Below are 26,824 nucleotides of genomic sequence, written 5' to 3'. Positions count from 1 at the left end.
TGGAATCAATTTGTAGACCAAAATGTCTTCTAAACTTTCTACAACAGAAATCAAATATTCTTCAGAAAATTCTTCCCAAGTCTGTTGCAGAAGTTCCCATAAGGTTGCTTGGCTTTTACTCTTCTTTCCAGTTCATCCCAAACCAGCTCGATGGGGTTTAAGTCTGGAGACTGTGCTGGCCACGCCATGTTTTCAAGTTTACCATCTAGTTTTTTTTTTTCCTGTGGTAGTTTTGGCATAGCTTGGACTCCTGTTTTGGGTCATTATCTTGCTGTAGGATGAACCTCTGACCAACTAGGCACATAACAGAGGGTATTGCATGGTGCTGCTGAATGCTGCAGTAGCCGTTTTGGTTCGGGGTGCCGCTCACTCTGTACAAGTCACTGACCCTGGATCCAGCAGAACAGCCCCAGACCATCACACTTCCTCCTCCATGTTTGACAGTTGATGTCACACACTGTGGAACCATCCTCTCGCCTACTCGGCGGCGTATAAAGATCCTGCGTTATGAACCGAAGATTTGAAATTTTGATTCATCAGTCCATCATACCTTCTTCCAGTCTTCAGTAGTCCAAATGTGGTGTTTCGTGGCCCAGGAGAGCCTCTTTGTCTTATTGTTAGCAATGGCTTTCTTGCTGCAACTCGTCCTGTCAAACCTGCAGCTCGAAGTCTTTTCTTCACAGTTGAAACTGAGACTTGTTTACTACGACTACTATTAAACTGTGCTTGAAGCTGTTGTCCTGTTGTCCTCTGCCAGATCACTTCCTGTCTGAGTTTCCCCGTTTCTGAGCCTTTTGACAGTGAAGAAAACTGTACTCACTGACACCTTGACTTTTTTTGCAATGTCCCTGTAGGAAAGACCTACATTTTTAAGTCTTATGATGGTCTGTCTCTCTTCCATTGTTAATTGCCGTTTTCTCTCCATTTTTGTAGCAACACACTACTTTATGCAGTACAATACTGTTCACCTGACGCTCACGAGTGTCTGGTACCACAGTGTGTTCCAACACTGCTTTTATGCACACAGAGGAGGTTGTAAGTAAGCAAGAAAAGTTAGAACACCTGTAGGAATTAGTAGCACAAGCTTTCAAGGCTGATTCAACCTTCATTGCTGCAGAACAGCTTTAAGCTTTAAATTGTTAACCCACTTCATGATCCCTGAAAAAGGCCTTTTTGTATAATTCTGAAATTTACATTATTTTTCAGTTTTGGGTAACCAAACCTTTTTTTTTAACCTCTGGCTGTTCAGAACATACCTTTGTACCATTTCAAGCTATTCTTTGGGCTTGCATGACTTCAATTGCAATAAATAACTGGAAAAATTAGGGTGTTCTAAAACTTTTGACCGGTAGTTTGTATATATATATATATATATAATTTTTATTTTATTTTTAAAAATCTCTTGTATCCCTCTTTTGGAGTATGTATTTATTTATTTATAATCTTAGATTCGATTGAATACCAGGTCCAAAGTTTCCCAGTAAAACACTGAATTGTCACAAGATGGTCAATGTTATTTACTTTACTTGACCCTGGTCATAATGATGTGCGTGATCTGTGTAAATATAAATATTAGTTGAGGAATCTGTTTGAGAAATGTTTTATTACCATTTACAATTACTGACTGCTAGTTTCTGCTCAGCAGTGTTTACTATACCCACATTCAAAAAATCTGCTTATGACCACCCCTTCTAATTTGTCTACCTGTTGGACCTGCTCTTCATCCTCATATTGTCCTCTACTGAAATTACAAACCTAGCCACCTATTAAACTACTGTATGTTGAGGATTTACCACACTGTTTTACTGAATGGCTTTCGCTGTTTATTCACAGCAGCTGTGTTCACATGAGAGAAAGTGTACGTGAAAACCTTTAAAATGTTTATTGCATTGCCAAACAATATATACGACATATTACAAACACTCAGGTTAATAAGAGATTGACTATCTTTCAGGAATAATAACAAAACTTATGTCTGACATGGTGTGTCTGGTGTACAAGATATGTGGAAACTATTAACATTATTTTCCCAAACTGACTCTTCATGTCTCAGGTGTACTTCTCTTTACTGATGGAATCACTCTGGATATCATCAGTGCAATGGCCTGTCAGACTTTGAGCTGATGGAGGAGACTGTGCGAAGCTTCTACTGTTCACGGCCCCCCAAGCAGTGCTGGATGGGTACTGCTGTAGACTCATCACACTCTGTTGATGCCGTTTCTTGCTCCTGTCTCTCCTCTTGTTATGGAGCAGGTATATTATCTCAACTATGTTAAGAAGCACTGAAATGCCTGACACTGCAAACATGAAAATGATGAAGATTGCCTTCTCTGTGGGACGTGAGACGTAACATTGTGCCCCACTGAAATCTGCACAAGGCGACACCTTACAGTGAAAGAAGTGAACATAGAAATCGAAACCAAAGATGTACAACTGGCCCACAGTGAACCCCACCTCCAGGAAGATCTTAAACACCAGCTGGGTCATATAAGTGCAAAACAGAATTCCTTTTATCTTCACCTTCCCTCTTTCATCAGTGTACTGTTTCTTCGGCACAGTTCCATCTGGCAGCATTGCCTTCATTCTTTTCTCTTTGTGAATGATGTGCACAGCATGGCCCAGGTAAACCAGGGTGGGTGTCGACACGAAGGTGATTTGCAAAACCCAGTAATGAATGTAGGATATCGGGAACCTCCAGTTGTAGCAGGCATGTTCACACCCCGGCTCCCTGCTGTCGCAGCTGAACTCTGACACTTCATCCCCCCAGACTTTGTCCGCGGCAGATCCCAGGACAAAGATCCTGAACAGGAAGAGGACGCTCATCCAGATCTTCCCCACAATGGTGGAGTGAGACTGGACCTTGTCGAGCAGGGTGGACAGATAAGACCAGTCACCCATGTCTAAACAGCAAAACGTCAAACATATTATGTGAGATTAACATTAAATACAGAGATTTTATTGTATTGCACATTTTATTTATCATTAATGTAGGAGCCAGTACTTTGTAAATCACTTTACAAAGTAGTGGCTTATTAGCCCTTAATGCCCTGATCTCTCTATATGCCACAGTTACTGTCTGTTTTCTAAAGTTAATAGCAGAAGTTTAAGGCATTTTTTTCACGTTGTTTCTTTGCAGATTATTCCTAGCAGTGCCCACAAGTAAAAAGAAAAAAACAGAAAGGCTTCATTGGCTGATAATGCTACCGTAGAAATGGCTTCCCTAACCCTAACCCTAACCCTAACCACAAATTATAACATAGAGCAGATTTGAATTCAGCACAAATGTTTTTATATGAAATTTTAAAAAGGATCTAATTGTAACATGTCTTTTCAATTCAATTTACATAGCAGGGTCAAGCCTTAGATAAAGAAATTAAAGAATTCACCCATGAGCAAGTGAGTGGCAACAGTAGAGGAAATAAAATACTTTTAACAGGAAGAAAAAATTTGAGGGTTGAGTAATCAGAGTTTAAAAGTGAAAAATGTACATGCCCAAGGACCACAATGACTTTAGACATATTGTATAATTAACAAGTATAACCACAATGGAGATTTGAAATAAGCTGAGGTGGCAACTGATCGTCTTAAAGAAACACACAAATACTTCGTTTAGCATAGCAACATGTCAATGAACAAATATTTTAATTTAAGGTAACAGAAGCATAAATAGTACTCGCCTGTCAGGCTTCAGATATTATTGCCATAAGCCCAATCACAGAGGAACTGGAGTACAAAGCAAGGAAAGACGTAAAACACGGATCAGACTGAGACTTAAATATTAGTGAGGCCCATGGGCTTGGTCTAACTGACTCAGTCCGCCCGTCACATTTTTTTGCTTCTTAGCCAAACTCGTGATATTTGTGATGAGTCTGCAGTTTCTTCACCATCAGTTTCTGTAAAGGGAGACGTGGCGCCACGTTGTTCCTGTATCACCACACCTTAGAGGCTGTATGTGTGTATTTGTCTTAGAGAAACTCCCAGTGTGTGATGAATGTTATTTTGTGGAAAAACAAATCAGTCTGATAAAGGATATAGAATTTCAACATAATTCCCTATGAATGCACAAACATTCTGCAGCTATAAGCATGTACCATTCTGTGAGTAATACCACACTGATGTTAGTGCTGGTAAATTTTGGTAAGTGAAAGGCTTTGACACTCCAGGCTGATGGAAAGAAGTTGACCTCTCATTTGTTCTTCCTCTCATTTTTCATTTACAACTCATTTGAACATTCAAATGCAGAATTATTATTTAAAATTTTTATGATAAGACCACCTAGAAAGAAAAAAGCAAGACTAATTCAATGGCACCATTCAAGAGAGTGTAGAACTTTTCCATGGGATCTATAGTCTTTGCTATGTGTTCAACTGCAACATTTTTTGGTTCAGACCACAGTTGAGCTTTGTTGCTGGCATTTATTTCATTTGGATTTGGTGTGTCCAGACCTTGACGTCAAAGAATATACTTTCTAAGTAAGAGAAAGTCTTGCTCAGTGTGTTTATGTGAAAGGTTCACAGTAAAGCTGGCATGCTTCAAAGGTTGTGCATGCGTGTATAATGACTACAAATCAATGATATATGAAAAATGATCCAATACCACATTGAGTAGAGAGTAAAGTTTCGTGATTTCAGCAAAACCTTGTGTACCATGGACAACCTGGTATGTGTGATTTGTATCGTACCCTAGCCAGAAAATTCACACTGCTAGGTTTTAGACTTAGACAGACTTTAATGATCCACAAGAGAAATTAAGTGATCATAGTAGCTTAACTGACACAAAAAGATGGGCTGTTATACAGCTTGATAGAATAAGGAATAAATGAAGTTCTGTAGCATTCACTATGGCAGCAGAGCTGAATCAGTCTGCTGGAGAATGCGCTCCTCTGACCCTTTATGTTTGGTGTAGTGGATGGGATGGATAGTCCATAATGGAGAGCAGTTTATCCAGTGTCCTCTCGTCCCTCACTGAGACAAATGACTCCAACTCCCTACCGATCACATGTCCAGCCTTTCGGATCAATTTGTTGGTTCTACTGATGATGATCTTTTTTGCTGGTATTACTTCCCCAACAAACCACAGCAAAGAACAGGGCACTCGCACCAACAGACTGTTAGAACAACTCTAGTAACTCACTGCACACATTTAAAGACCTGAGCTTCCTGAGAAAGTAGAGTCTACTCAGGTCCTTCTTGTACACAGCATCACTGTTGTCCCCCTAGTCCAGTCTGTTGTTCATGTGGACTCCCAGGTACTTGTAGCGGTCCACTACTTCCACCCCAGGCCCTGGAATGATGATGGGCTCCATTGAAGTCCTCTTCCTCCTGAAGTCAATGACCAGTACCTTGGTCTTGTCCATGTTCAGGAGTAGGTGATTTGCCCGGGGCCACTCTACAAAATCTAGGATCAGTGTCCTATACTCCACCTCCTGTCCATCTCTGAAACACCGTACCACTGCAGAGTCATCAGAGAACTTATGCAGGTAGCAGGACCCAGAGCTGTTTCAGAAATCAGAGGTGCAAGGAGTTAACAGGAAAGGGGACAGAACAGTTCCCTGTGGGAAAAGAGACTGGAATGATACCATACTTAGTGAAGACCTCCATAAGACTTCTAAAGTCTCAAGAGAGGAAATCTGGACCAAATAAAAGAAGTTCCCTCCAACAAGTCAGACAATTTTTCTTTTGCTACTCTGTGTAGACTATGAGCTTACCATGGTCAGAACATAAGCTGACAGGAGAGTCAATATATACCAATCAGACATTATATTATGACTTAATATTGTGTAGGTCTGGCAACAGAATGTTGTTAGCCACAACATTAAAACCAGTGACAGGAGAGGTAAATAACACAAATGACAAATTATTGTTCTGCTGGGAAACTGTTGGACCTAGTATTCATGTGGATGTTACTTAGACATCCCACAACAAGGAGTGTCATTGCTATGGGGTGGGGCTGCCTGGCTGTATGTTCTGGTTTGGTCTGGTCTGGTCTGGTCTACGTGGGTAGTACGTGTCTTTGTAACATCACTCATAAAAAGTGTCACAACAGTGTCTCTGTCAATCACACTGAGTAACAGCCATCACAAGTGTGTGGGTGGGTCATACAAAGGAGGAATAGGGAGGAATGTGATGATTCTGCAATATGTGCTTGGTTATAAGAAGGAAGTGAGAGAATCTCATTCGACTTACAGGGCTCACTTGAACAAGGAATTTGTCACTACTGAGGTAGGAACAATAATTACCACGAGAAAAGTAAATATCATCTGAAATATAGATTTGTTAATATATACATACAATATAATTATTTGACCATTTCTTGCATGATTGGAAGTGGAATTAATTAGAGTTAGAAAGTTGTGCCTTATTATTATGTAACAGTAAGTTTTCTCTTGCTGACTTGACAGATGTGAAATTTGCCTGGAACATCTGTACACTTACATGAAAAAGTAAGTACATTATTATTTTTGGTGATATATTTGCACCAGCAAATATTTGATCCTCTTATTATTATTATATATTGTTCCCACAGGTAAATGTAATATACTTGAATAGCATAAGCATCAATGAGATTGTCACCTTAATAAAAATCAAATATTTAGTGATAATGTCAAAATGCCAACTGTTCCCATGGAACAACTTGGCTGTGTGTCCATCATTCATTTTTGTTGTCTTCTCTCTTAGAGGCTGTCATTATGGGGGAGTGGTCATTCTTGTCTAGTCTGTTGGACAAAGTGCAATCGCACTCAACTGTGGTGGGCAAGGTCTGGCTGACCGTTCTCTTTCTCTTCCGGGTCTTCATTCTGGCTGCCGGAATAGATAAAATATGGGGAGATGAACAATCGAACATGTACTGTAACACCCACTCCCCTGGATGCAAAACCACTTGCTACGACAAATCCTTCCCTTTGTCCCACACACGCTTCTGGGTCCTCCAGATACTCATTGTCTCCACACCAACCCTCATCTATCTGGGCCACGTCTTGCTGGTGATCCGCAAAGAAAACAAACGGAGAAGACGCTTGGAGCAGAAGCCTGGTAAAAGTCTATGGTATTCAGACGAGCGTGGCAAAGTGGAGCTTAAGGGTCCCTTGCTTGCCAGCTACATTATTCAGTTGGCGGTCAAGGTTATGCTTGAGGTGGCATTTATTGTAGGACAGTACTACATCTATGGCTACATAATTATGCCTTCAAAAATTGTATGTTCCGAATATCCCTGTACGCCAGCAGTTCACTGCTTCATTAGTCGTCCCAAAGAGAAAAGCATCTTTATTGTCTTTATGTTGGCTATGTCGGTCCTATCTGTGCTCCTCAACATTGTAGAGTTCTTCCACCTAATGGTCTCAAAGATCAAGGAAAGCAAAAGAAAGAGAAGCACCTCAAACCCCCCAGAGGTCTATCAAATGAAACCATGTGAGAGGGCTACATTTTGTTGAAGAACTGTAAACTGCTTAAGATTGCTGATTGTGAGAGTTCTGCATTTCGTTACCCACTCTATTTACACAACTTACTGTATTTCACTTATCTGTTAGCACTGTCTGTCAAATTGTGTACAAGTGGTTAACTTGAAAATGGGACACTTTAAGAAAAAGTTTATAGTTAAGTAGTCTACCTCTTTAAGCCTGTGTATTGTTAACAATGAAATCAGTTATATCACTAAAGCTGTGTAAAATGTACTGTTGTTTGTTTATGTATAGCTTTATACCATGAGCTTTGAAATAACAATGGGTTACTCCAGGTGCTGATCATTCAAATTAAAAATTCTGGGTAAACTAAAATTAGAATAAACTGTCCCACTCTTCACAGTCACCAGATGAATATCACTGCCATTGGCATTAAATACTAATTGTAAATCATTTAAATAAATCATCAGCCTAAAATACTCTCAGAATCTTTGTATGTATGTTGTATGTAGTGTGTGTGCTGTAGATTTCTTTTTCAGCTGCCTCATTTTTCAGCTTTTTTTTTTTTAATTATGCTTTGCACTGATCTGTCATAACATTATAACCTTCCTTATATTGTGCAGGTCTCTCTTGTGCCTACAAAACAGTAATGACTCATCAGAGAATGGACATGGACCTTCTGAGGGTGTCCTGTGGTGTCTGGTAACACAGTGTTGTTAGTGGGGGTCTTTGGGTTGTAGGGGTTGAGGCGAGGGGCCTCTGTGGATCATCTCACAGATACTTGATCAGTTTAGGTTCTAGTGAATTTGGAGGCCAGGTCAACACCTTGTGCTGTTTTTTAAGTTGCTTTCCTAAAACGTTTTTGTGTGCACGCTTGGGTCAGACTGCATCCTGCTGGGGATGGCTGCTGCCTTCAAGATGTGTCATTGCTATGGGGTGGGAGTACCTGGTACTGAGGTAGAAGCTGTCATAGTATGACCCTGTACAAAGTAGGTCAGACTGCCCGGCTCATCTGTTTATTCTATTTAAAATCAGCTGTATTTATCAGGGTGAGTTGACAATGTGCTCTCAACACGTTACCATGAGCGGCCTTCAGTGTGGCTGTTAAAAAATGAGAGTAATCCCCTGCAGATTTTCACTTTATATATGAATTCAAATTGTGAATAACTGGCTCCATGACACATCAACCCAGCAAGCAGAACTCATGTCTTTCAAAGTGAAGTTTTCTGTGAACTTCTAAAAAACAAGGAAGTTTCAGTCTCAGGCTCAAAAAGCCTGCCTTTCAATACATCCTCATGATTCAGGCAAAGTTGCTTAAACTTTACCCTTAGAACAGCTTAACGGCAACACAAATGTCAAGCACAGCAGACACAACGTCTGTGAAAGAGAAAAAGTAATGGCCGTGGACAGACTGCAAAACTTTACAATGTGTCTGAGAGCAGTTTAATGTCTAATGGTAGTGGTAGTGGCTTTAATCTTACAGTCAGCAGACCCATGTACTTAATCAGTGATGATCAAGTTCCCAACACTGAATAGTGCATAATGTGCATACTACATAGAGCAGCAACTTAAACTTGGACAGACTTTAATGATTCAATTAAGTGTCAATCACACTTGGCAAAACTCAGTAATGGAAAATATCATTTGAAGTGAGAAGGTTAAAGAAAGTACATGAAGGGATTTTGGCCACTGTGTTTTATTTTTTTATTTTTATTTTCATGCTGCCAACAGTATGGATCCACAGTCTTTTCAGGCATAGAATTCTTTATCCAGCTCATAATGTCAGATTTTGGCTTTTTTTGAAACCTCTTTGTCCCAGTCAGTGTCAAGTAGATCATTAGTAACCTCGGTAGAGCCAAACAGAGACCGTCCAGAGAACAAACCCTCAGAGCCACCACCAGCAGTAGACGGTAGAGGGCCCAGTTCAAAACACTTTCTCTTCTTCACGCTGACAGTACTTTGACAGTTAACTGGGCCATCATTCAATATTCTTACACTATTACTGTGGTTTGCAGCATGAGTACGATCTGTTGTTTTGCAGTGTGGCATAGATGACGAGTCTGTCCCATGTTCATGTTCCTCTCCCAATGTGTCTAGCACATCCCTTACTTTGTCCATGGGAACAGTTGCATTTCTCTTCTTTTCAAAGGAACTGGGGTTGCGTAAACAAAACGTTTCCTCTTTTGAATTAGCTCTCAAACATTCAAAATGGTTGCGCTCAAGAAGACTTTTTTCCCCTCTAGTTTCGACTGTTGAACTTGTAGATTTGATTGTGGAAGTGAATGAGAACCTTGAGAGTTTAGCAATAGTTGATGAAGATACAGTGCATTTGATTGGGTCTGATTTGGAAAAGGAATCCACTTGGGCGCCATCACCCATGTTGATTTTGTGTTGATGGGGATTATCTGTACCATTACACTTTTTTCTACCAACAGTGCTACCTTTCTCCACTTGGTCTCTGTTAGTTGAAAAAATATTATCAGTGTCTACTGATGTCAAACAAGTCATGACTACAGATCCCCTCTCTCCCTTGCATCCACCTTCTGGATTATGGAAATTCTTTTCTGAGTCACCAATAGTGTCACTTAAAGTTGTCATTTTCCTCGGTTTGAACATAAAACCTGACAGCTTTGCATGCGGGTCCGTTTGTGTTTCAGCTTCGGCTGCCTTTTTTTCCTGCAGTGTAGCACTAATTGTTTTAGTCCCACACAGGCCTCCCCTGTGCTTCTTATCAAATGTCCTATCAGTGACCGTGGACAGGCCATGCTGATCCAAGACATGTGATTGGCTGTTTGCAACTGATGACGGTGCACTAGTGTGGCAATCTGATAATGTATCTAAATCATCTGCCACATTTTCATCTCCATACACCACTCGCTTCCCGTGTCTTTGTCCTCCCTCTTCATCACACTGCCGGTGATTCAGCTTTCTCAGACTCTTTGAAACCTTCTGAAACACATACCCCGTTGACTCTGGCTGCACTTCACCCTTCTGTCTTTTAGACTGGATGACTTCCTCTTGTGTCCTCTGTTCTGTAATGTTTTTATTTGTCACTCTGTTTGTGTTTCTTTCTTTTGGAAAAGAGGTAATAGTTTCCAAAGGATGTGAAAGAACTCTACCAGTGTTAGTCAGATCCTCTTCCTCAGTTTCATAGTTCAGATGTTTGGTTATTACAGATGTATCCAAGCAAATGGGGTTTGGTTTCCTGCGAAGGTTTGCTTGAGTTGATGTAACAATGGGCACGGTCATATCATCTGGTGACTGTGATGGAGTGGAGGAGTGAAAGAAGTTCAAGCCACTCTCTACTGTGACAGAGCTGTTCAAGTTACTGGTGTCATAGTTGATGGAGTCTGTGCCTCTGATTTGATGCTGGGAAGCCGCTGATGTGTTCCTTTTTAGTCTAGTGAACAAAGAAAATCCAGATGTGTGTGATGTTAGTCCGGATCTGTGCTCAAAAAACAAACGTCATTACACAATATCACCTCAAAAAGAAACATGCGTAGCCCCGAGGCACTATTGTTATACTGCGTATATAGCTCACCTGGCCAGTCTGTTCATCTCAGTCTGAAGGAGCAAAGGTAGGTTCAGTCCTTCCAGCAGTATCTGACACTGAGTTTGATACTGCTGATCAGGGTCAGTGGGGAATGAGGTAAGTAATGTATTTACATTTCCCAGCAGAGCGCCACCCTAAAAGAACAATGCACCTTGAAGTTACAAACTGCCACAAAAGCTCAGACTGCAAAAATTATTTTGTTTATTAATTGGTGATTTAACCATTTTAACGCAACCAAAGGTTTTCTGTCAACATCCCCAAGCTAGTCTTTATCAAATTAACACTGCTTCTGTCATTGACAAGACACTTCACCGACAGCAATGGTGGTCAAAAAACAGATCTAAAATGACAACAACAACATTTTATTTGGATAATTATTGATTATTGTAGCCTCTTACCTGCATGGAGCATTCCATAACAGAGACAGCAATGATGGCATCCTCTATAGTCACTGTCTCTCTATACATGAGCTTGGCATGGGCTGTAACATTGACAAATAGTTATTAGTCACTGGTACAGTCTTACTTGTTTTATGTAGCTATAATTCAGTTTATTTGTATTTCATTTCCCCAAGACGTCTTTGTATTACATTTAAAGAAATAATCTTACATCACAAAACTGCAATTAATGGGTGGGGTGAAGCCGACAAGTAAGTTAAACACTAAATTTTGGCCACAGCCACAGCCTGACATTCTGTGTAACTTCACATTAGCGGGAAGAAGATAAAGCTGCAAACTGGACTCATCTGACCACAGAATCTACTTCCAGTCCCTGACTGTCCAGTTCTTGTGTGCTTGGATGCCGCCGTAACCTCAGTCTCTCAGTGATCAGGGGCTTCTTGACAGTCTTGTAGGACTTTAAGCCGTGATCTACAAGTCTACCATGTACAGTGCAGGTGGAACACTGGACACCAGTTTGGTTTGATCACCGCTGTTGGAGCTTCTGTGATGTCATTTGGCGGTTTTCCCTGCATGTGTGGATCACGATGTGATTATTTCTTGCTGAAGAAACCCTTGGATGCTCAGATCCTGGTTTGTCTGTTTGTGCAGAGTGGATCCAACTGCTGAAGGACTGCATCTGACTTTCGTGTTTCCTGCGTTAGTTTCCTTGTTTTAGCCATTTTTGTCTCTGAAGAACTTTCAAACATACTGGCTTTATATAGACACGAAGCACAGCAACAGAAAAATGTGTCTTTTAATAAAAAGCACACCCTTCATTATTGGATCACTGGTACCAAAATTATCCAATATTCAAAAATTCTTATGTATTTTTATGGAACCAATCAAATTTAAGTTTTTAATGGTTATTTTGGAATTTGTTTAGTATTTCACTTGAAGATCTAAAAAATTATTCTTAATGCAACATTTCACAAATACATGGGGTGTCCGAAAACTTTTTTCCACCACTGTACTAAACTGGAGCATCTTGAAGAGTTCATGCAATTGTCCTGAAGGGGTCAGACTTTACCAGTGAACTCGAGAGCAACGGGAAGCAGTCAAGCTGAAAAAGACTTTCAGACTTACTTGCATCTATCTATTTCTGTCTTGGGTGGTTAGCACTTACAGACACAGAATAGAAAAGATAAAAGCGATGAAATCACGTGTTTTGTAATGGAGACTGCCCACTGAGTTTAGGATACCGCTTGTAGACAACCAGACAGCACAGAACCACTGACAGAGCATCAATCCTCACTTTGGAATGTATGTGTATATGAACATGGAGAAGTTGCATTTGCTCTGTATCTGTATCTAACCTGGCACCAAGCAAAGGTGAAGTTTTTGGGTACATTGTTTTATCTCAAATATCAAACTCTGTAAAATTGAAACCACAATACAATGCAGTGGATAAATACTGAACATGGTTTTCTTCTCAATTACACAATTGTCACGAGGCATCATACATGCTTGTCTTGCAATATACAGCAGGACTGTTTTTATGGGCAACTTATTATTTTAGAATAGTCACTGTCAAACATTACATTCAGCAGAATGGATAGTAAGATCATTTTGATATTAATCCTTTGTAATCTGGAACCAGATAAGTATTTTCAGAAATGTCTGAATTTACTGATACTACCGTACTTGAGGATACACAATACCCTTGAGTATGCCGTGTGAAAGGCTTGAGATCTAGTAATTACCAACGTTACAAAAGTCAGTATTTTGAAAGCGGGTTTCCTTGATTTGAAACAGAACTTTTTTTTTATTGGAAATATCTCTTCAAGTATTGTCTTTTTTAAACAATCTTTAATTCTTCATGAATTGTGTTTGCATGATAAACAACCACAACCCATTAATTAGAGTCAAAGGCTCAGGTCACCTTGAAGTAAACAAACTCAGAAACGACTGAGCCACCGTGAAGTAAACCATCTCTCTCACCTTCAGCCAGTCTGCTCAGACTCTCCAACATACGGATGGTGGTGCGCGCAGCGTTGCGGCCATCACTCTGTCTTTGTAGCTGGTAATAACGCGTCAAGATGCAATTTGCCTCCTCAGACACCTGAGGCTGCAGTCGTTTGATCAGACTGAAATAGGCTTTCATTTTCTCCAAGGACCACAGACCAGAAGACTCAGCGGGTAGTCCTTAGAGCAAGATAAGAGGAAACACATTTCAGCACTTTAATATTCAATGATGATCTTAATAAATGGGTATGAAAACAATATGAAAACTACATTATTCAATACTTTGTTTGGAGGGTTTTGCTCTCAAAAGAAATAAGCAGCTCAACTGGCTAAAAATAAAGTGATATATAAGTAATCCAAAGAACCAAATAAATAAATGTAACAGTATAGACCTGTATCAGTTTTATTGTCTTCAGCGGACAAGCCAAGTCACACAGTCTCACTTTCAGTTTACATTCAAGAAGTTGTTTAACACCAAAATAAATATTTTATCATTTTTTAAATTCTTCTTCTGTGTTTTGCTCCTTTTTTTCACTGGTTGGTTAACCTGAATCTGAGGGTGGGTTATAAGAGTCCTCGCTTGAGTTCAGCTTCTTAACTACAAGTCGAGTAATGTAATCCAACATGCAATAGGTCATACACACACTGTAACTGTATACCCTCTTTTATTGGGTAGTAAAGAGATGTACAGGAGATGGCGCAGGATGTCTGAGCAGAGTTTATCAGAACTAGTCTAAGACAGTTTGACGTATAGGTAAGGTATATGTATATTGTTTTTTTGTGTCCAATATTTTTTTGTTGTTATGAAGTCAACAGGACTCCTGGAGCATGGTGATGCAGCCTTTCAAAATCTTGACAGTTCTGAGAGATTAGAGTGCCATTGTATTCTTTTGTGGAACATATGCATCATTCCTGGTTATAGCTTATGCTAAGTTTCATGTCTCTAGGTAGTTACAGCTCAAGCCAAATTGAGCAGAGGGATATTGTACAATAAAGTGTAATATGAAATGTACAATAAAATTATAATATCACACCTACACATAACATTTAACATGATTCAGTAGATTTTGTCTCCTTTATCTTGCCCTTTCTTTCGCTGATGTTTGAACTTTTTCAAAAGCAAATCCTCTAACCTCTGTCTTCCAGTATGAAAGAGGAGATGATGCGGTCCCACTCTGCATTTTTGGTGTCCAGTAGAACTAGGACCAGGTCAAAACGACTCAGCAAAGGGCTGGCCAGGGCTACGTTCACAGACAGTGGCTCGTTGGGATTGTACTGGCCTTTGGGGTTCGTAGCAGCGAGGATGGTAGTTCGAGTGTTCAGCTTACACACAATACTGTAGAGGAGAGTAAGAACAGAAGAGCTTTGGAATTAAACAGAAAAGTGAATAAAGCGCCAACTTAACAGTTAGCATCTACTAAATCGAATGGCTTAAAATTTATGTGAGCATTTGCTACCATAATTCAGCTTTTTAGAGCAGTCGGACAGAAAACTACAAGCATCCACTGTGTTCTCACCATCAACAACATGGACTACTGAGGCTACCTGTCATTCATCTGCACCTGGGTAATGTTGTATAATTTATAATTTGGAAATCGATACCCTTGTTATTCACCATCTGAAACAGTGAGCTTTTGTGCAAGGGAAGAAAACGGAAGCCTCATTTTTCACATATTATGCCAATTTGATAGGTGATCAACACAGATCTATTGCAGCCAGTGGTGCAACAAATTCAACCCCTTGACCTCACTAAAAGAAAAAAAAAACAAAAGTCCAGAGCATTACTTGGAAGAAACATCTAAGTGGAAACTTCAGATGTCTACAACGGTAAATAAATTTCAGATTCTGGGTTTGGCTGGCATCACGGACTGTATATACTATGGACATTGTGACGTCACCCACTGGATTCTCGATACGGTGACCAACAGAAGGTGGATAGGTGGTGTCTACCTTAGCCTGGCTTTTAAAATGGCAGACAAGATGCCAAAACAAAAGCTCCCTGCTCACTTACCAAGTAATGTCTGCAAGACATCAATATACACTGTTGCGTATCCTGTCATAACATTTCTCCCCTTCACTCACAGGCTCATTTGGCTTTGTGATTACACTGACATACATGCCCTCCCATTTTCCATACTTTCTCACATAGAACTTCGAGGCACAATAGTATCTTGCCGTGAAAATATAGCTCACTATTGCTGTCAAAGCACCAGTAAGAAACTACTACAGAATTCATCCCTATGCAATAATAGGACACAAGAGATAAATGTGCCACATTGTTAAACTGTAACCGACAAAATAAGGTGTTTCTGGTGTTTTAATATTCTTTCCTTAATTTTGAAAGTTGTATTAAATTTCTGATTTTGTGAAATCCCCAGTATGAAAGTGTATGCATGGTGGGCATACCCAGCTTTGGCCACACTAATAGACTGTTGCTCCATAGCTTCATGGATGCTGATGCGATCGTGTTCCTTGATGCTGTTGAATTCGTCAATACAGCACAGACCACCATCCGAGAGGACCAGAGCCCCTGCCTCCAGATGCCAGTCACCTCCATCCTTCACTGCTGCTACTGTCAATCCTTCCACAAGTAACATATTCAGTTACTATAGTAAAAAATGAACCAGTTCTGTTTGTTTTTTTAAGAATATATAACTCATTATCTGAGAAAATCGGGCCCTTAATGGCAAATTCTTTGTAGTGGATAAATACACCCAGAAGGATTCTGGTCAAAGGATTCTTTTAAGCCAAGATGATGACAGTGAAAAGGGCCTACCTGCACTTGTTGATCCAATTCCAGCTGTAAGCACAGAGCGTGATGTGATTTTAGCTGCATACTTCAGGAACTGAGACTTCCCTGTGCCAGGATCACCCACCAGCAGCATGTGGCACTCACCTACAGAGGACAATAATCTAATAAGATGCAATCTACAGCTTTTCCAAACACAAAAACTAGCATAAAGCAAACATTTGTTATTTTCCATACTGAGATCACAGGTCATTACTTAGACATAAACAGACTTTAATGAACCACAAGGGAAATTACTTGGTCACAGTAGCTTAGTTTCACTTAAAAGAAATGTTCTTAAAAGCACAAGTGGAAATAAAATGAAATAAGATCAGAATAAAATAAAATAAGCCATCTGACATGAACTGTCATGCCTCTCACTCATCTGTCTGAACATATAAACCTGCATACCAAGTGGAGAGAAGTGTTTGCCTGTCAGTTTGTTGTTGTCTTGCCCAAGAACACTCGAGGAGGTGCAGGGCTCGACTGTCAGTGTGTCATTTGTATTTGAGGTGGAAAAATAGATGAATGCAACACAAGGATAACAACTTATTCTGTCGTATAGCGTATTAGTTCCTGTGTCTCAGGTGTCACTTCAGAAACAAAACAGATACCTCTGATCTTGGTCCCAGAAGAGTCTATTCTCTGCACTCCTCCAGCCAACACCATGGCCACAGCCAATTTAATCACGTACATGCCAAAAACCTGTGGGCAAAGGCTCAACAAGATCTGGTTTCTACCTGTAGGAAATCCAAAAGAATAACAAAGAATAGCATCTCTCAGTGACATGAAAATAAAACAAGAAATACAACAATGCAGTAGGATCATGTGGACACCTGTACATACCCGCCAGGGGATTGTGTCTGTTGCTGTTCCAGAAGTCTTCAAATTCTTTCTCTACATCCTTCATGAGAAGAGCAGTGGCGGCCTGCTGGTTGTTTACCTCTACATTGTTAGCTTTGAGGACCAGCTCTACTTCGCAGCGAGTGCCATCATAAAAAGACTTCCAGCGCAGACACACCACTCCATAAACAGTCACATCATCTCCTGAAAGTATCCCATACAGCACACAATTATTGAAAACTACAGTAGGAGCAGGACACTATACACGTATACAGACAGGGGGAAATGAGTAATGTGGTTTCATGCTATATCTATATTTCAATTGGGCCTTGCATTGATTTTCAGTCACACAAGCAATTTGGAGGAAACGCCAGCATCTTGTCATGTGTCTCCTGTCACATTTATTTACAGTATTTTAACTTACATGACACAGACAAAAGAGCTGGGATATGTACTCGGTGTGTGTGTTGTTTGGTGTGCGGTCTTGTGAGTGTGCTTAGTAAATCAGATGAATCTGGAAGGTATATGTATGGGGGGGACTCAGTGTTTGTTTAGTTTGCCTTTGTGCACAGATCACACATTTAATTCATGATAATATCATCAGAATTTAGATTCATTTTTACTATAAAAATGGATGACATGATTATGGTACAGTTCTTACCAGATTTACAGCAGTCAACCAGATCATCCTCCAGAACTACCACTAAAGAACGGGGAATGCTGCCCACTGACAGCCTCTGCACCTGTGGTAACATGGACACCAATGTATAATCCACACATCAAACACTCTAATAAATAAATCCCCCCACCCCCCCTGACTTCTGTTTGATAAATAATTAGATAAATAATGAAGATCATATGCATAGCTGCTTTACTTGCTCCTGGATCTTGATCTCCTGGTAGTCCCTGCAAACTGCAGGCTCAGATCCTCCTGAGAGACAGCTGAATTTGTACGAGTTACAGCCATCAGGGTTAGGACAGCTCACCGGCGGGACAAAGGTATAAAACTGGTCAAAATCAGCCTGTACGGTGAAAACATGACGACACCTGGCACACATATAATCACGCTCATATTCCAGAACCTGTGAAAACATGGGGAAAAAACTTGTTCAGTAAAATTTTAAGTAACAGAAAATAAAGATGTGACAACACTTATGTGTAACTTACTCACATCTAAGACATTTTAAATAAAATGTCACAAAATTAAAACCAAGATTAAGATTTATATATTCGTTATCTCCATGCATTTACCAAAAATGCTGTGTCTCCCTGTAAATGCTATATAAATCAACCTTCTTCATTAAAAAGGAAAGAAAGAAAAAAACACTACCGTAAGTATGACAAATTACTAGGAATTGTTGTTCAGGATCATGCTCAGATCAAAAAAAGGACATTTAGTAACCAGAGCATAATTTGTTTTTCACATGTATGAACAATTTGGTGAAACAACTGGAATTTTGTTTCCACAAAATGGAATATAACAACTGACTGAATGACAGACAGATAGATAGACAGGTCTTATTTGTAGTTTCATTTTACTTTACATTTGTAGATACTTAGATACATTTACATAGGAGGTATTTCATAAGCCTTTCTTGGCTTCCATCCCTCCTGAACAACAGCTAACCGTTTTTATACCATTTTAATGTTTCATTCTTCAATTCTTCTTCATTGTGCAAATAAACAAATTACCATATTTTCCGGACTATAAGCCGCTACTTTTTCCCCACGCTTTGAACCATGCGGCTTATGCAAAGATGCTGCTTTTCTGTGGATTTTTTTTTTTTTTTTTTTTTTTTGCGATAAATCACAAAAACTGGCCGCATGTGAAAAGCATCATTTTCAGCCAGCTTTACCCCGGGATGAAGAAGATGACTTCAGTGGTTTCAGTGCGCAGGAGGAGGATGAATAAACCAATAACTTTTCTGTTTTGTTTGATCAGTACTTTTACTTTTATGTTACAGGCACCGTTCGGAAACTGATGAGTTCAGTTATGTTCAATTAAACTTATCAGTTCATTAGATATCAGCGGCTTATATATTTATATTTCCTTTTTTTTTTTTTAAACTTTGTGGGTGTGGCTTATATTGAGGTGCGCTCTATAGTCACATGAGAGATGAGAGGGGGAAATGGTCAAATTCTGTTCAGTTTCAGCTAATTGTTGAAAACACATGAAATGTTACCTTGGCAACACTGGTGCGTATAACAGTACCAGTCACAGACAAAAAGTGTCCTACATCTCTGGATCTTGGAATAGTTTCTCTGGTCAGCTCTGGACACACTGGCAAACCTGGACACATGAGACGTGCTATTAATACTAGTCTTAAAGACATGATTGTCTATTATGATCATTTGATTCCAGAAATTCAAAGCTACATTATCCCCCTGACTATGTGACATCTACATCACATCCAGTTCATTTGTGAAATCACGCTGTACTAACTGTGGACATCTACATTACCAAGGAGCTAAAGAAGCAAGGTGGCTGGTTTCAAACAGGCTCAGAAAATTTGTTGCGTCATACTCTCCAACCTGGTTTCCAGATCCATGTTTACTTTCTATTTTGTTAGTAGACAGTAGGTAGATGCTAAATGCATAAGGTATCCAGAGAAAAAAAATTCAAACACTGTTTGATAACTATTCCAAGGAGCTTATACCATGAACATGATATTACTGTATCTTGAAATATATTCTGGTGATCCAGCTAACTGACTACCTTTAAAGCTTGTGTTTAAGGGGCACTTTTATAATTATTAGCATATTAGTCATTGTCATATATAATGCTTTTACAACATGCCTTAAATAACCATCAGGTTTGAATGTAAATAAATAGAAAGCAATTGTTTAGTTGGCCCCAGAGCACAGTACAGTAAAACACATTAAATCTAAAACGCAACTGAAGTCTAACCTGTAATGCGGGCATGAAGAATGTGTCTCATCCTCTGCCCTTTTGTCCTTTGCCTTTCAACATACTGGGAAGAGGTGTCATCCGATAACTCTGTGGCTTTTCTCTGTAATACTTTATCAAATATAGCCAGAACATCAAAGGGATATGCGTTGAAATAGTCCCCCACCTGTGATCAGACAGTACAGTCAGCATGATATTCGTGCAAAGACAGACAGTAAAAATGATAAACAGGGGCGATTCAAAAAGCTTAAAATAGAAAAAAAGAGAGACACCCAAGTTTAAAAATAATTAAAATACAGAAGCAAAAAGTTATTCTCAGTGGACTGTTAGAAAGCACAGACAGAGTCTTTATGAATTTACTCCTCAATTCTATTCCATAAGGCTGAGCGAAGAAATGAAAAACAATTCTTGTCTAATATATGACCTGCAGTGCTGAAAAATTTCTCGCTGTCTACACTCGTGCACGGTGCACAGTGACAGAGACTCTGTCTGCTTTGAGGGATGGCAGACTGTATTGAATTACAGTGGTGGAAAAAAAGTTTTCGGACACCCCATGCATTTGTGAAATATTGCATTAAGGATCACTCTCAGGTCTTCAAGTGCAATTTCTTTTAATACAGTCACGGACAAAATACTAAAGGGGTGTCAGAAAACTTTTATCCACCACTGTATGTTCATCTGTTTTGACTCCTTTTTGAAGCTTTTATAGCTATAACTTTATAGCATTCCCAACATCAGAATGAGCGTTCCCCATTAATGTCACACTGATTGTATCCACAAGACAAATTGCGAATAGCAAATGCAAGTATTGTCTCAACATTACCTCCATATTGGCTTCAAACAGTGTCATGGCATTAACAATAATAGGGCAATGAGTCTCTTCATTAGCATCTGCGATGTGCTGCAGCAAGTCACCATGATGATGCTCTGTCAGGTAGGTTTCAAAAACCCGGCCAATCAGGGCCTCCTGCTCTGGGCTTATCAACATCATGATGTGAACATCTGGAATAATAAAAAAAGAATGCAGTTCTTAAGGCAACTTCATATTTGTTTGTGTATAACACTATCAATGTTATTTAAAGTATTTATATTACTTTTGTGTCCTACGTTCACAGTTCATGGTTGGTACGGGTACTGTTAACTATCATGATGTCACACTCTGTTTCTATAGCGTCAAATAAGTCACGTAAAACTAAAATTTTCTGAAAAACAGACACTTGAACATACATCAGCATAGAGCTTCATACTGAATACTGGTATTTTTACCCCGAGGCACTGGCCAGTGGCACTTTTGTTATACAGCGTGTTTCTTATTATTATTAGTGTCAAATACAAAAATAATACAAAATAGAAACTTTTCGCGATGTAAGTTGCAAAAAATGCGAAAAATTTTGCATTGAAATTAATAGGATGGGCGAAACAATAAAAAGAAAAATCAAGGGAGTTTTTCTAACATTCACGTTTCACCTAGAAACTTTATTTGAACTTTAAACTGAAGACACAAGTCTTGTGTATTGGAAAACGTTTTGATAGGTTTTATAGTTTTTGATCAATCATTGTTCAATGACCATGATGTCTTGGAACAATGTACACATAACGTTCGTGTCAGAGTGGGTGACATCAGTTGGAGTGGGAGAAGTTGTCTGAAAATTTTCTCTTTCCATGCTCCTCCTGGCCACAATTTACACTCTTCACACATTTTGTACAGTTGTAGACAAACTTGTTCTGTCTCTCACAATGTGCTCGTCAAAGCAGTGAAACTTACAGAATTTAAACTGTGAGCCTCTGAGTGCGGTCATGTCTCTCTCTGCTCTCCACTGACTGCAATGCAAAGATTTTCTGAGAGAAGCAGAAGGGGCGCCTGTTTAAAACTTAGCTTGCACGTGCCTCCAAAATATTTACTACAGAAAGACATATAAGTTATCAAAGTCTTCAGGAAATCCATACGACACCCACGTATTTTTTCTGATAGGAGCTACTGTTTTGTCACAATAAGCCCAGATGCGAGTCCAGCGCAGAGGGAGAATTGCCCATTTCTGTCTGTCTCTGTCATCACTGGTAACCACCTCAAGTTGCCATGGAAACCTCTGATCCTCAGGCCAGAGCCACAGCTGAGACTAATTCCTTAATCAGGGACTCCTCTGATATCTCTGCTATTAATACGGCTGATCCCTGTCTCCCATACATTTATGTTACAACAACACACACTCCTCTACCACATATACACACACACAGGCGACCTGTGTGATTCCAGCTCCTCAATATCAGTGCTCAGTGAAAGATGATCATATGTCTGTTTAATTAGCTCTGGTCATGGGTTTGATTCCCCTGTTGACAGAGATGATATTTTCTAGTTTTTTGTCCTAGTTTTTCATTACGATATGAATTTTTAATGGTGACCCGACAACCCGATTTCTGGGAAAAAAATAAAAATAAATTAATTAACAAGCACTTTACTTTTAATTTGGCCTACCCACTAACAGAGGAGGTGGAGCAAATGATCTTTACTTCATCCAGCCACCAGGAAGAGCTCAACATGGCTTTATTTTTAATGGGCTGTTGTGACATTCATTTTTTTCTGTTCTGTTCTGACCGCCACTGTGTATGTACCCTTTAACTCCTCCAGTTTGTAACTTAAATGTAACTTGCTTGCTTAATAACATTAACAATAAAGACATAGCCTAATAACATTTGTTCACGCATGAACCGTCCGACGCGACGTCGTCCATTCATTTCTGATAATGGACACCTCGTCGGGCATTATCCCTTACGTAATCCACTGTTAGGTGAGCTCACTATTGGCCAGAAGTCCGCTTTCTGGGGACAGTCTCCGTTTTGGATGACCTGTCCCCCGGCTAAAGCTGTCCCCGTATTTATCGTTGTATGGAGCGTTTGCGCGCTTGTTACAGTAGCCGGTCGCGCTGCTATTGACATGACAGATATAGCAGTTCAAATGTGTTTAAATATGAATAAATACATCAAAATAAGTCAAACCGTAACTGTCCCTGTTACTGCATTTCATCGTTTTTTTTCTTTATCTTCGATCTGTAAATGTCCACGGATTTCATTTCAGAAATCTGCTCATTGCAATTGGAAATTTTCTAGACCAAAAATAACACGTCGATAATGGGAACTGCACATGGTGAGCATGCATAAATGTAAACGTACCGGATCTTCACAATGAAACATGTCTCTATAACACCTCCTTCCCCGTTGTAAACACATTACTTAAGTCGCGCGGGCTAACTCTTCTTCTTCTGGGACTTTTGGCAGTTTCTTCTTCTTGCTGCTGTTATGCTTTGGGGGCAGTTTTGGCGCTGCTGTGCGTATTACTGCCCCCAGCAGGTTCTTATTATTTACAACGACGATGTATCAATAAGTTCTGGCTCATCCGGTCAAATGTCTCATCATGCAGAAACTGGGAAACTGTTTCCACAGTCAGACAGCAGTTCTCATTATGGACAAAAAACATTTAATGGAAAATGACACAACATCTAGACCCGATATTCACTCATGCAAGACTTCTCTTTTTTTCTTTATACTTGGTACATTCCAGGAAAACATGCCACACAGCTCACAGTCTCTGATCGTCCACCCTCGCGCAACGTCATAGCATGTTTCCCCACAATAATCCTCAGTTTGCTGCAGTTATCCTGCAGTTTTGCCCTTCTATTTCCAAAATTGTGAGTGGTCGTCATCGGCATCACCTGGAAATGTACAGAAAAACAATATATTCCTCTGTTCTCTTTTTTACACTGTGCCTGCCAATCCCTTTCAACGGCTTCCTTTCCCTCTTATTTCTATTCTGCCAGGGCATGTACTGTCAGTGTTTCCTCTCTTTAATAGTTGACTTTACAATTAAATCTGCTGTTTTATTCACCCCAATGCTAGTATGTCGAGAAACCAAGTAAATCTTAACATCCACATTGAACGTCCCTAATATAAATAGAACAAAGAAATTCTCTTTAATTGCAGGCCGTGATTTTGAATGACCACCTTTCGAATGTGTTGGAGCAACTGCAGTCAGAGCAAATGAGGTACAGTTTTTTTTTTAGTGACATGGACGGACTAAGTACATTTCTCATCAAACCGGATTCTCATGAATTTTAATTGTTTAGTCTTACTAGAGGAGATTTGTATATGTTCAAGTAATACTAGAAAACATTTTTCTTAACCATAAAAGTCATAAAAGTGGACTTGGAGGCAGACATTTTAAACTTAATTCCCACCCATTCCTCTGCAGTATTTAATACTTATGAACTTGTTAAGTGAATCCAATTTATTTCCATGTTCAACGTTTTTCTATTATGATTGTCGTTATTATTGAGGGATTGGTTTAATATAGACCGACACATCTTTCGACAAAACAGTGCGTTCTTGACACTCAGACCCCCCTCTCGTCGAGAAGCTTGTCCGTTGGTATGGTCCGCTGGTAACGTCGCTAGTGGCATCCGGGCCCTGTGCCTCTCTCTAGTGGTGTGGAGTTTTCCTGACGGTATTATGGTTATAGTGGTTCTTACTGAGTACGTGTAATTGAACATTGTGGTTTTATAGATTTGTGGTGTGGGTTTGTGTGCGTTTTTAAAACCATGCGGTGAGTTTCTTAACAGCGTTTTCACCCAGCATGTGGCTCTTAGCAATTAGTGTCAGGGTTGTTTGTTGTCCTTTGGGGTCCCTAGTGAATCATCCCTACAGTGAGCCTTCTTTTTATCAGGGTCATTTGTCATTTTAAAGTTGGTGCATTCCTAATAAAGCCTATCCTTTTTTTTTCTTTTCTTTTTTTTTTCCTTCTCGGACTTTTGACCCCAGACCAAACCAGTTTAACAAACATGGTGCAGCTTTTTAATTAATTAGCCTACCCAAATAACATTGGGGAAAACAAATTATTACAGTTCTTTCAGTTCAGTAACCTGCAACTTTCAGGTTACCAGCAGTATATGGAGGACTAGTTCTGACACAATAATAAATAAATACCTACAGATATATACCAGAAATAAATAAATACCTAAATGTATGACATAAATTCTATTTATTTATTTATTTATGTTTTTATTTATTTATTGATGCATGCACTTCACATGCACAACAAAATTTTATTCAGATGAGGGGGCTGTCCACACTGGCTGAACTATCTCCTGTTGGTTGATCGGAAAATGCACAGACTGCACATGCCTTGCTCTTCACAGTCAGCGAGGTAGTTTGATTTGAAATGACGCAGCAATGGCAGGCAGGAGCCTGTCATTTTAACACATTCAAAAAGTGATTCAAAAAGTGTTCAGTGTTGGAGTTATTTAACAGTCTGCTTACTGCACCATTCTTCCATGTGCTTCTGCTGGTTTCACCGCTGATTGATGCTGTATTATATGGAGAGTTTTACACGGACGGTAAGTGCAAAATCTTATGGGAAGAATAATATTAATTTTTTTTTTTTAATTAAATGAAACGCATAGTATAAAATGAGAATATATAGGCTACTTCTATATACATACAAATATATATCCCTCTCTCAGTCGATAAGGAAACACCATTGACAAGAAACACCATGACGTCACGATCCACACCACTGTTGCTATGCAGCTGGCCAAACATCCACCTCACCTTGGAAACTGTTTTGCCAACCACTTTTGTATATTTTCATGATGCTAATTCTGTAAATATTTGGTATTACACTGCTTATTTTCATGTTACTTTAATCTCATTTTATTGATCTTTCTTATGGTTTTTATGAGTGTTTACTTTTATGTGCAACAAATTTATGGTGACAAAGTAATTTCCCTCGTGGACCATTAAAGTCTGTCTAAGTTTATGCTTTGTTGTCACTGGTACTGAACAGTTAATGTGTGGGATTGTAAGGCTAGCTAACAATTAAACATTAAAAAGCTGAAAAACGGTTTCCTACATTGTCCATTGCAATTTACCAAGTCTCATGCATGCTTCAAGTGGTGTAAAACAGAGCTTCATGTTTGTAACTCTGTCAAAACTAGTTTTGGCTGTAGCTAACATTAACAAGCTAATATGAAGTTTACCATCTTACACCGGTGCAGTGTAGTGTTTCATTGACAAACCAATGGCATGTTTGGTCGCTGAAAATCAGGGTTTTCTTTCTAGTTTTCAATCAAACGTGTTTTGCTTTGGCAAAAGAATACATTTTTAAGTATTAGCAATTAATTTCATTCTTGTGACTCTTTGTCCATAGCCTTGGACCAAGAGATGGCCTCCCTGTTGCTACTGTTCTATCTCCTTCCGCCACCACCAGGAGGACCGAAGCATTCAAAAATTTGCGCCTCTGATGCAGTTGAGAGACCTGTACTCTTTCATAAGGTAATTTAATGTTTAGAATTTTTATGATAAGTTGTCATGTCAACGGTGCAGTTTGGAATAGCATCTTCAGAATCAGCAGAGAGCCAGCAACTGTACCTCCTAGCTGTTGGGCGCCAGAACAGGAAGATCGACAGTTTCTATATCGCCTTGGACAAGCGTCCGATCCCCTGCCAGGCCAACCACTCCCTTAGGGCATTTGATGAGCTTTTTAAAGCTCATTTTGTGTTAGATAAATATGCCTTTATTGTCCCATAAGGGAAATTCATTTCCAGTGTTCAATGTGTCTTATGATGGTGTGCTTGTGAATTTATTTTATTATATCTTCATTTATTATGTTCTAAATGTTTTAGAAATGTTTTTGAATTTTTTCTTGGAATTAATTCTCTTCATTTTCATTGTTATTGTATTATAAAGTTGTATTAAATTATTACACATAAGATTTAGGGATTAAAACTACCTAAATAAGTAATAAATAGTGTTATTTTTAATACTGTGTAGAGTTAATTTAACCCAGTTTGGTGAGCTAAAGAAAGAACACTGACATAGTGTTAAATAATTAACTCGTTTGAAAATGTTAATTTAACTATGTAGTGAGGAGCTATATAAACCCTGA

General features: G+C 39.3%; 3 protein-coding genes across 4 annotated transcripts; 1 reads left to right on the top strand and 2 right to left on the bottom strand.

The window, feature by feature from the left end:
- Nucleotides 1-1,867: 1,867 nt before the first annotated feature.
- On the bottom strand, nt 1,868-3,814 carry LOC124998653 (gap junction Cx32.2 protein-like). Its single transcript, XM_047573095.1, has 2 exons — nt 3,678-3,814; nt 1,868-2,900 (listed from the first exon to the last, which is right to left on the bottom strand). The coding sequence occupies exon 2, from the start codon at nt 2,896-2,898 to the stop codon at nt 2,050-2,052; it is 849 nt and encodes a 282-aa protein (XP_047429051.1). The 5' UTR covers nt 2,899-2,900; nt 3,678-3,814; the 3' UTR covers nt 1,868-2,049.
- A 2,244-nt stretch (nt 3,815-6,058) lies between these two features.
- LOC124998643 (gap junction Cx32.2 protein-like) lies at nt 6,059-7,881 on the top strand. The gene is made up of 3 exons (XM_047573078.1): nt 6,059-6,221; nt 6,401-6,442; nt 6,678-7,881. The coding sequence occupies exon 3, from the start codon at nt 6,689-6,691 to the stop codon at nt 7,427-7,429; it is 741 nt and encodes a 246-aa protein (XP_047429034.1). The 5' UTR covers nt 6,059-6,221; nt 6,401-6,442; nt 6,678-6,688; the 3' UTR covers nt 7,430-7,881.
- Nucleotides 7,882-9,076: 1,195 nt separating this feature from the next.
- On the bottom strand, nt 9,077-23,201 carry mcm9 (minichromosome maintenance 9 homologous recombination repair factor). 2 transcript variants are annotated; one of them, XM_047573001.1, is made up of 15 exons: nt 23,059-23,201; nt 20,714-20,892; nt 19,891-20,056; nt 19,166-19,272; nt 17,858-18,064; nt 17,644-17,725; nt 16,986-17,186; nt 16,754-16,879; nt 16,128-16,247; nt 15,758-15,932; nt 14,485-14,687; nt 13,328-13,531; nt 11,348-11,430; nt 10,938-11,083; nt 9,077-10,841 (listed from the first exon to the last, which is right to left on the bottom strand). In XM_047573001.1, the coding sequence occupies exons 2-15, from the start codon at nt 20,879-20,881 to the stop codon at nt 9,179-9,181; spliced, it is 3,651 nt and encodes a 1,216-aa protein (XP_047428957.1). In that variant the 5' UTR covers nt 20,882-20,892; nt 23,059-23,201; the 3' UTR covers nt 9,077-9,178. The 2 variants fall into 2 exon arrangements, with proteins under 2 accessions (XP_047428957.1, XP_047428958.1); XM_047573002.1 differs by having other exon boundaries at nt 9,077-10,796.
- Between the last annotated feature and the right edge of the window lie 3,623 nt (nt 23,202-26,824).

The sequence above is a fragment of the Mugil cephalus genome, chromosome 21 (assembly GCF_022458985.1).
Source record: "Mugil cephalus isolate CIBA_MC_2020 chromosome 21, CIBA_Mcephalus_1.1, whole genome shotgun sequence".
In the NCBI taxonomy this organism is placed as follows: Eukaryota; Metazoa; Chordata; class Actinopteri; order Mugiliformes; family Mugilidae; genus Mugil; species Mugil cephalus.
This window is presented reverse-complemented; position numbering and strand designations above follow the sequence as displayed.

Coding starts and splice junctions, on each gene's coding strand:
- LOC124998653 (XM_047573095.1), bottom strand. CDS start 2,898: ATGGGTGACTGGTCTTATCTGTCCACCCTGCTCGACAAGGTCCAGTCT.
- LOC124998643 (XM_047573078.1), top strand. CDS start 6,689: ATGGGGGAGTGGTCATTCTTGTCTAGTCTGTTGGACAAAGTGCAATCG.
- mcm9 (XM_047573001.1), bottom strand. CDS start 20,881: ATGATGTTGATAAGCCCAGAGCAGGAGGCCCTGATTGGCCGGGTTTTT. Junction 14,688..15,757: donor ATTAGTGTGGCCAAAGCTGG/GTATGCCCACCA, acceptor TCTCCTCTACAG/TATTGTGTGTAAGCTGAACA. Junction 11,431..13,327: donor TCTGAGCAGACTGGCTGAAG/GTGAGAGAGATG, acceptor TCAATGTTACAG/CCCATGCCAAGCTCATGTAT.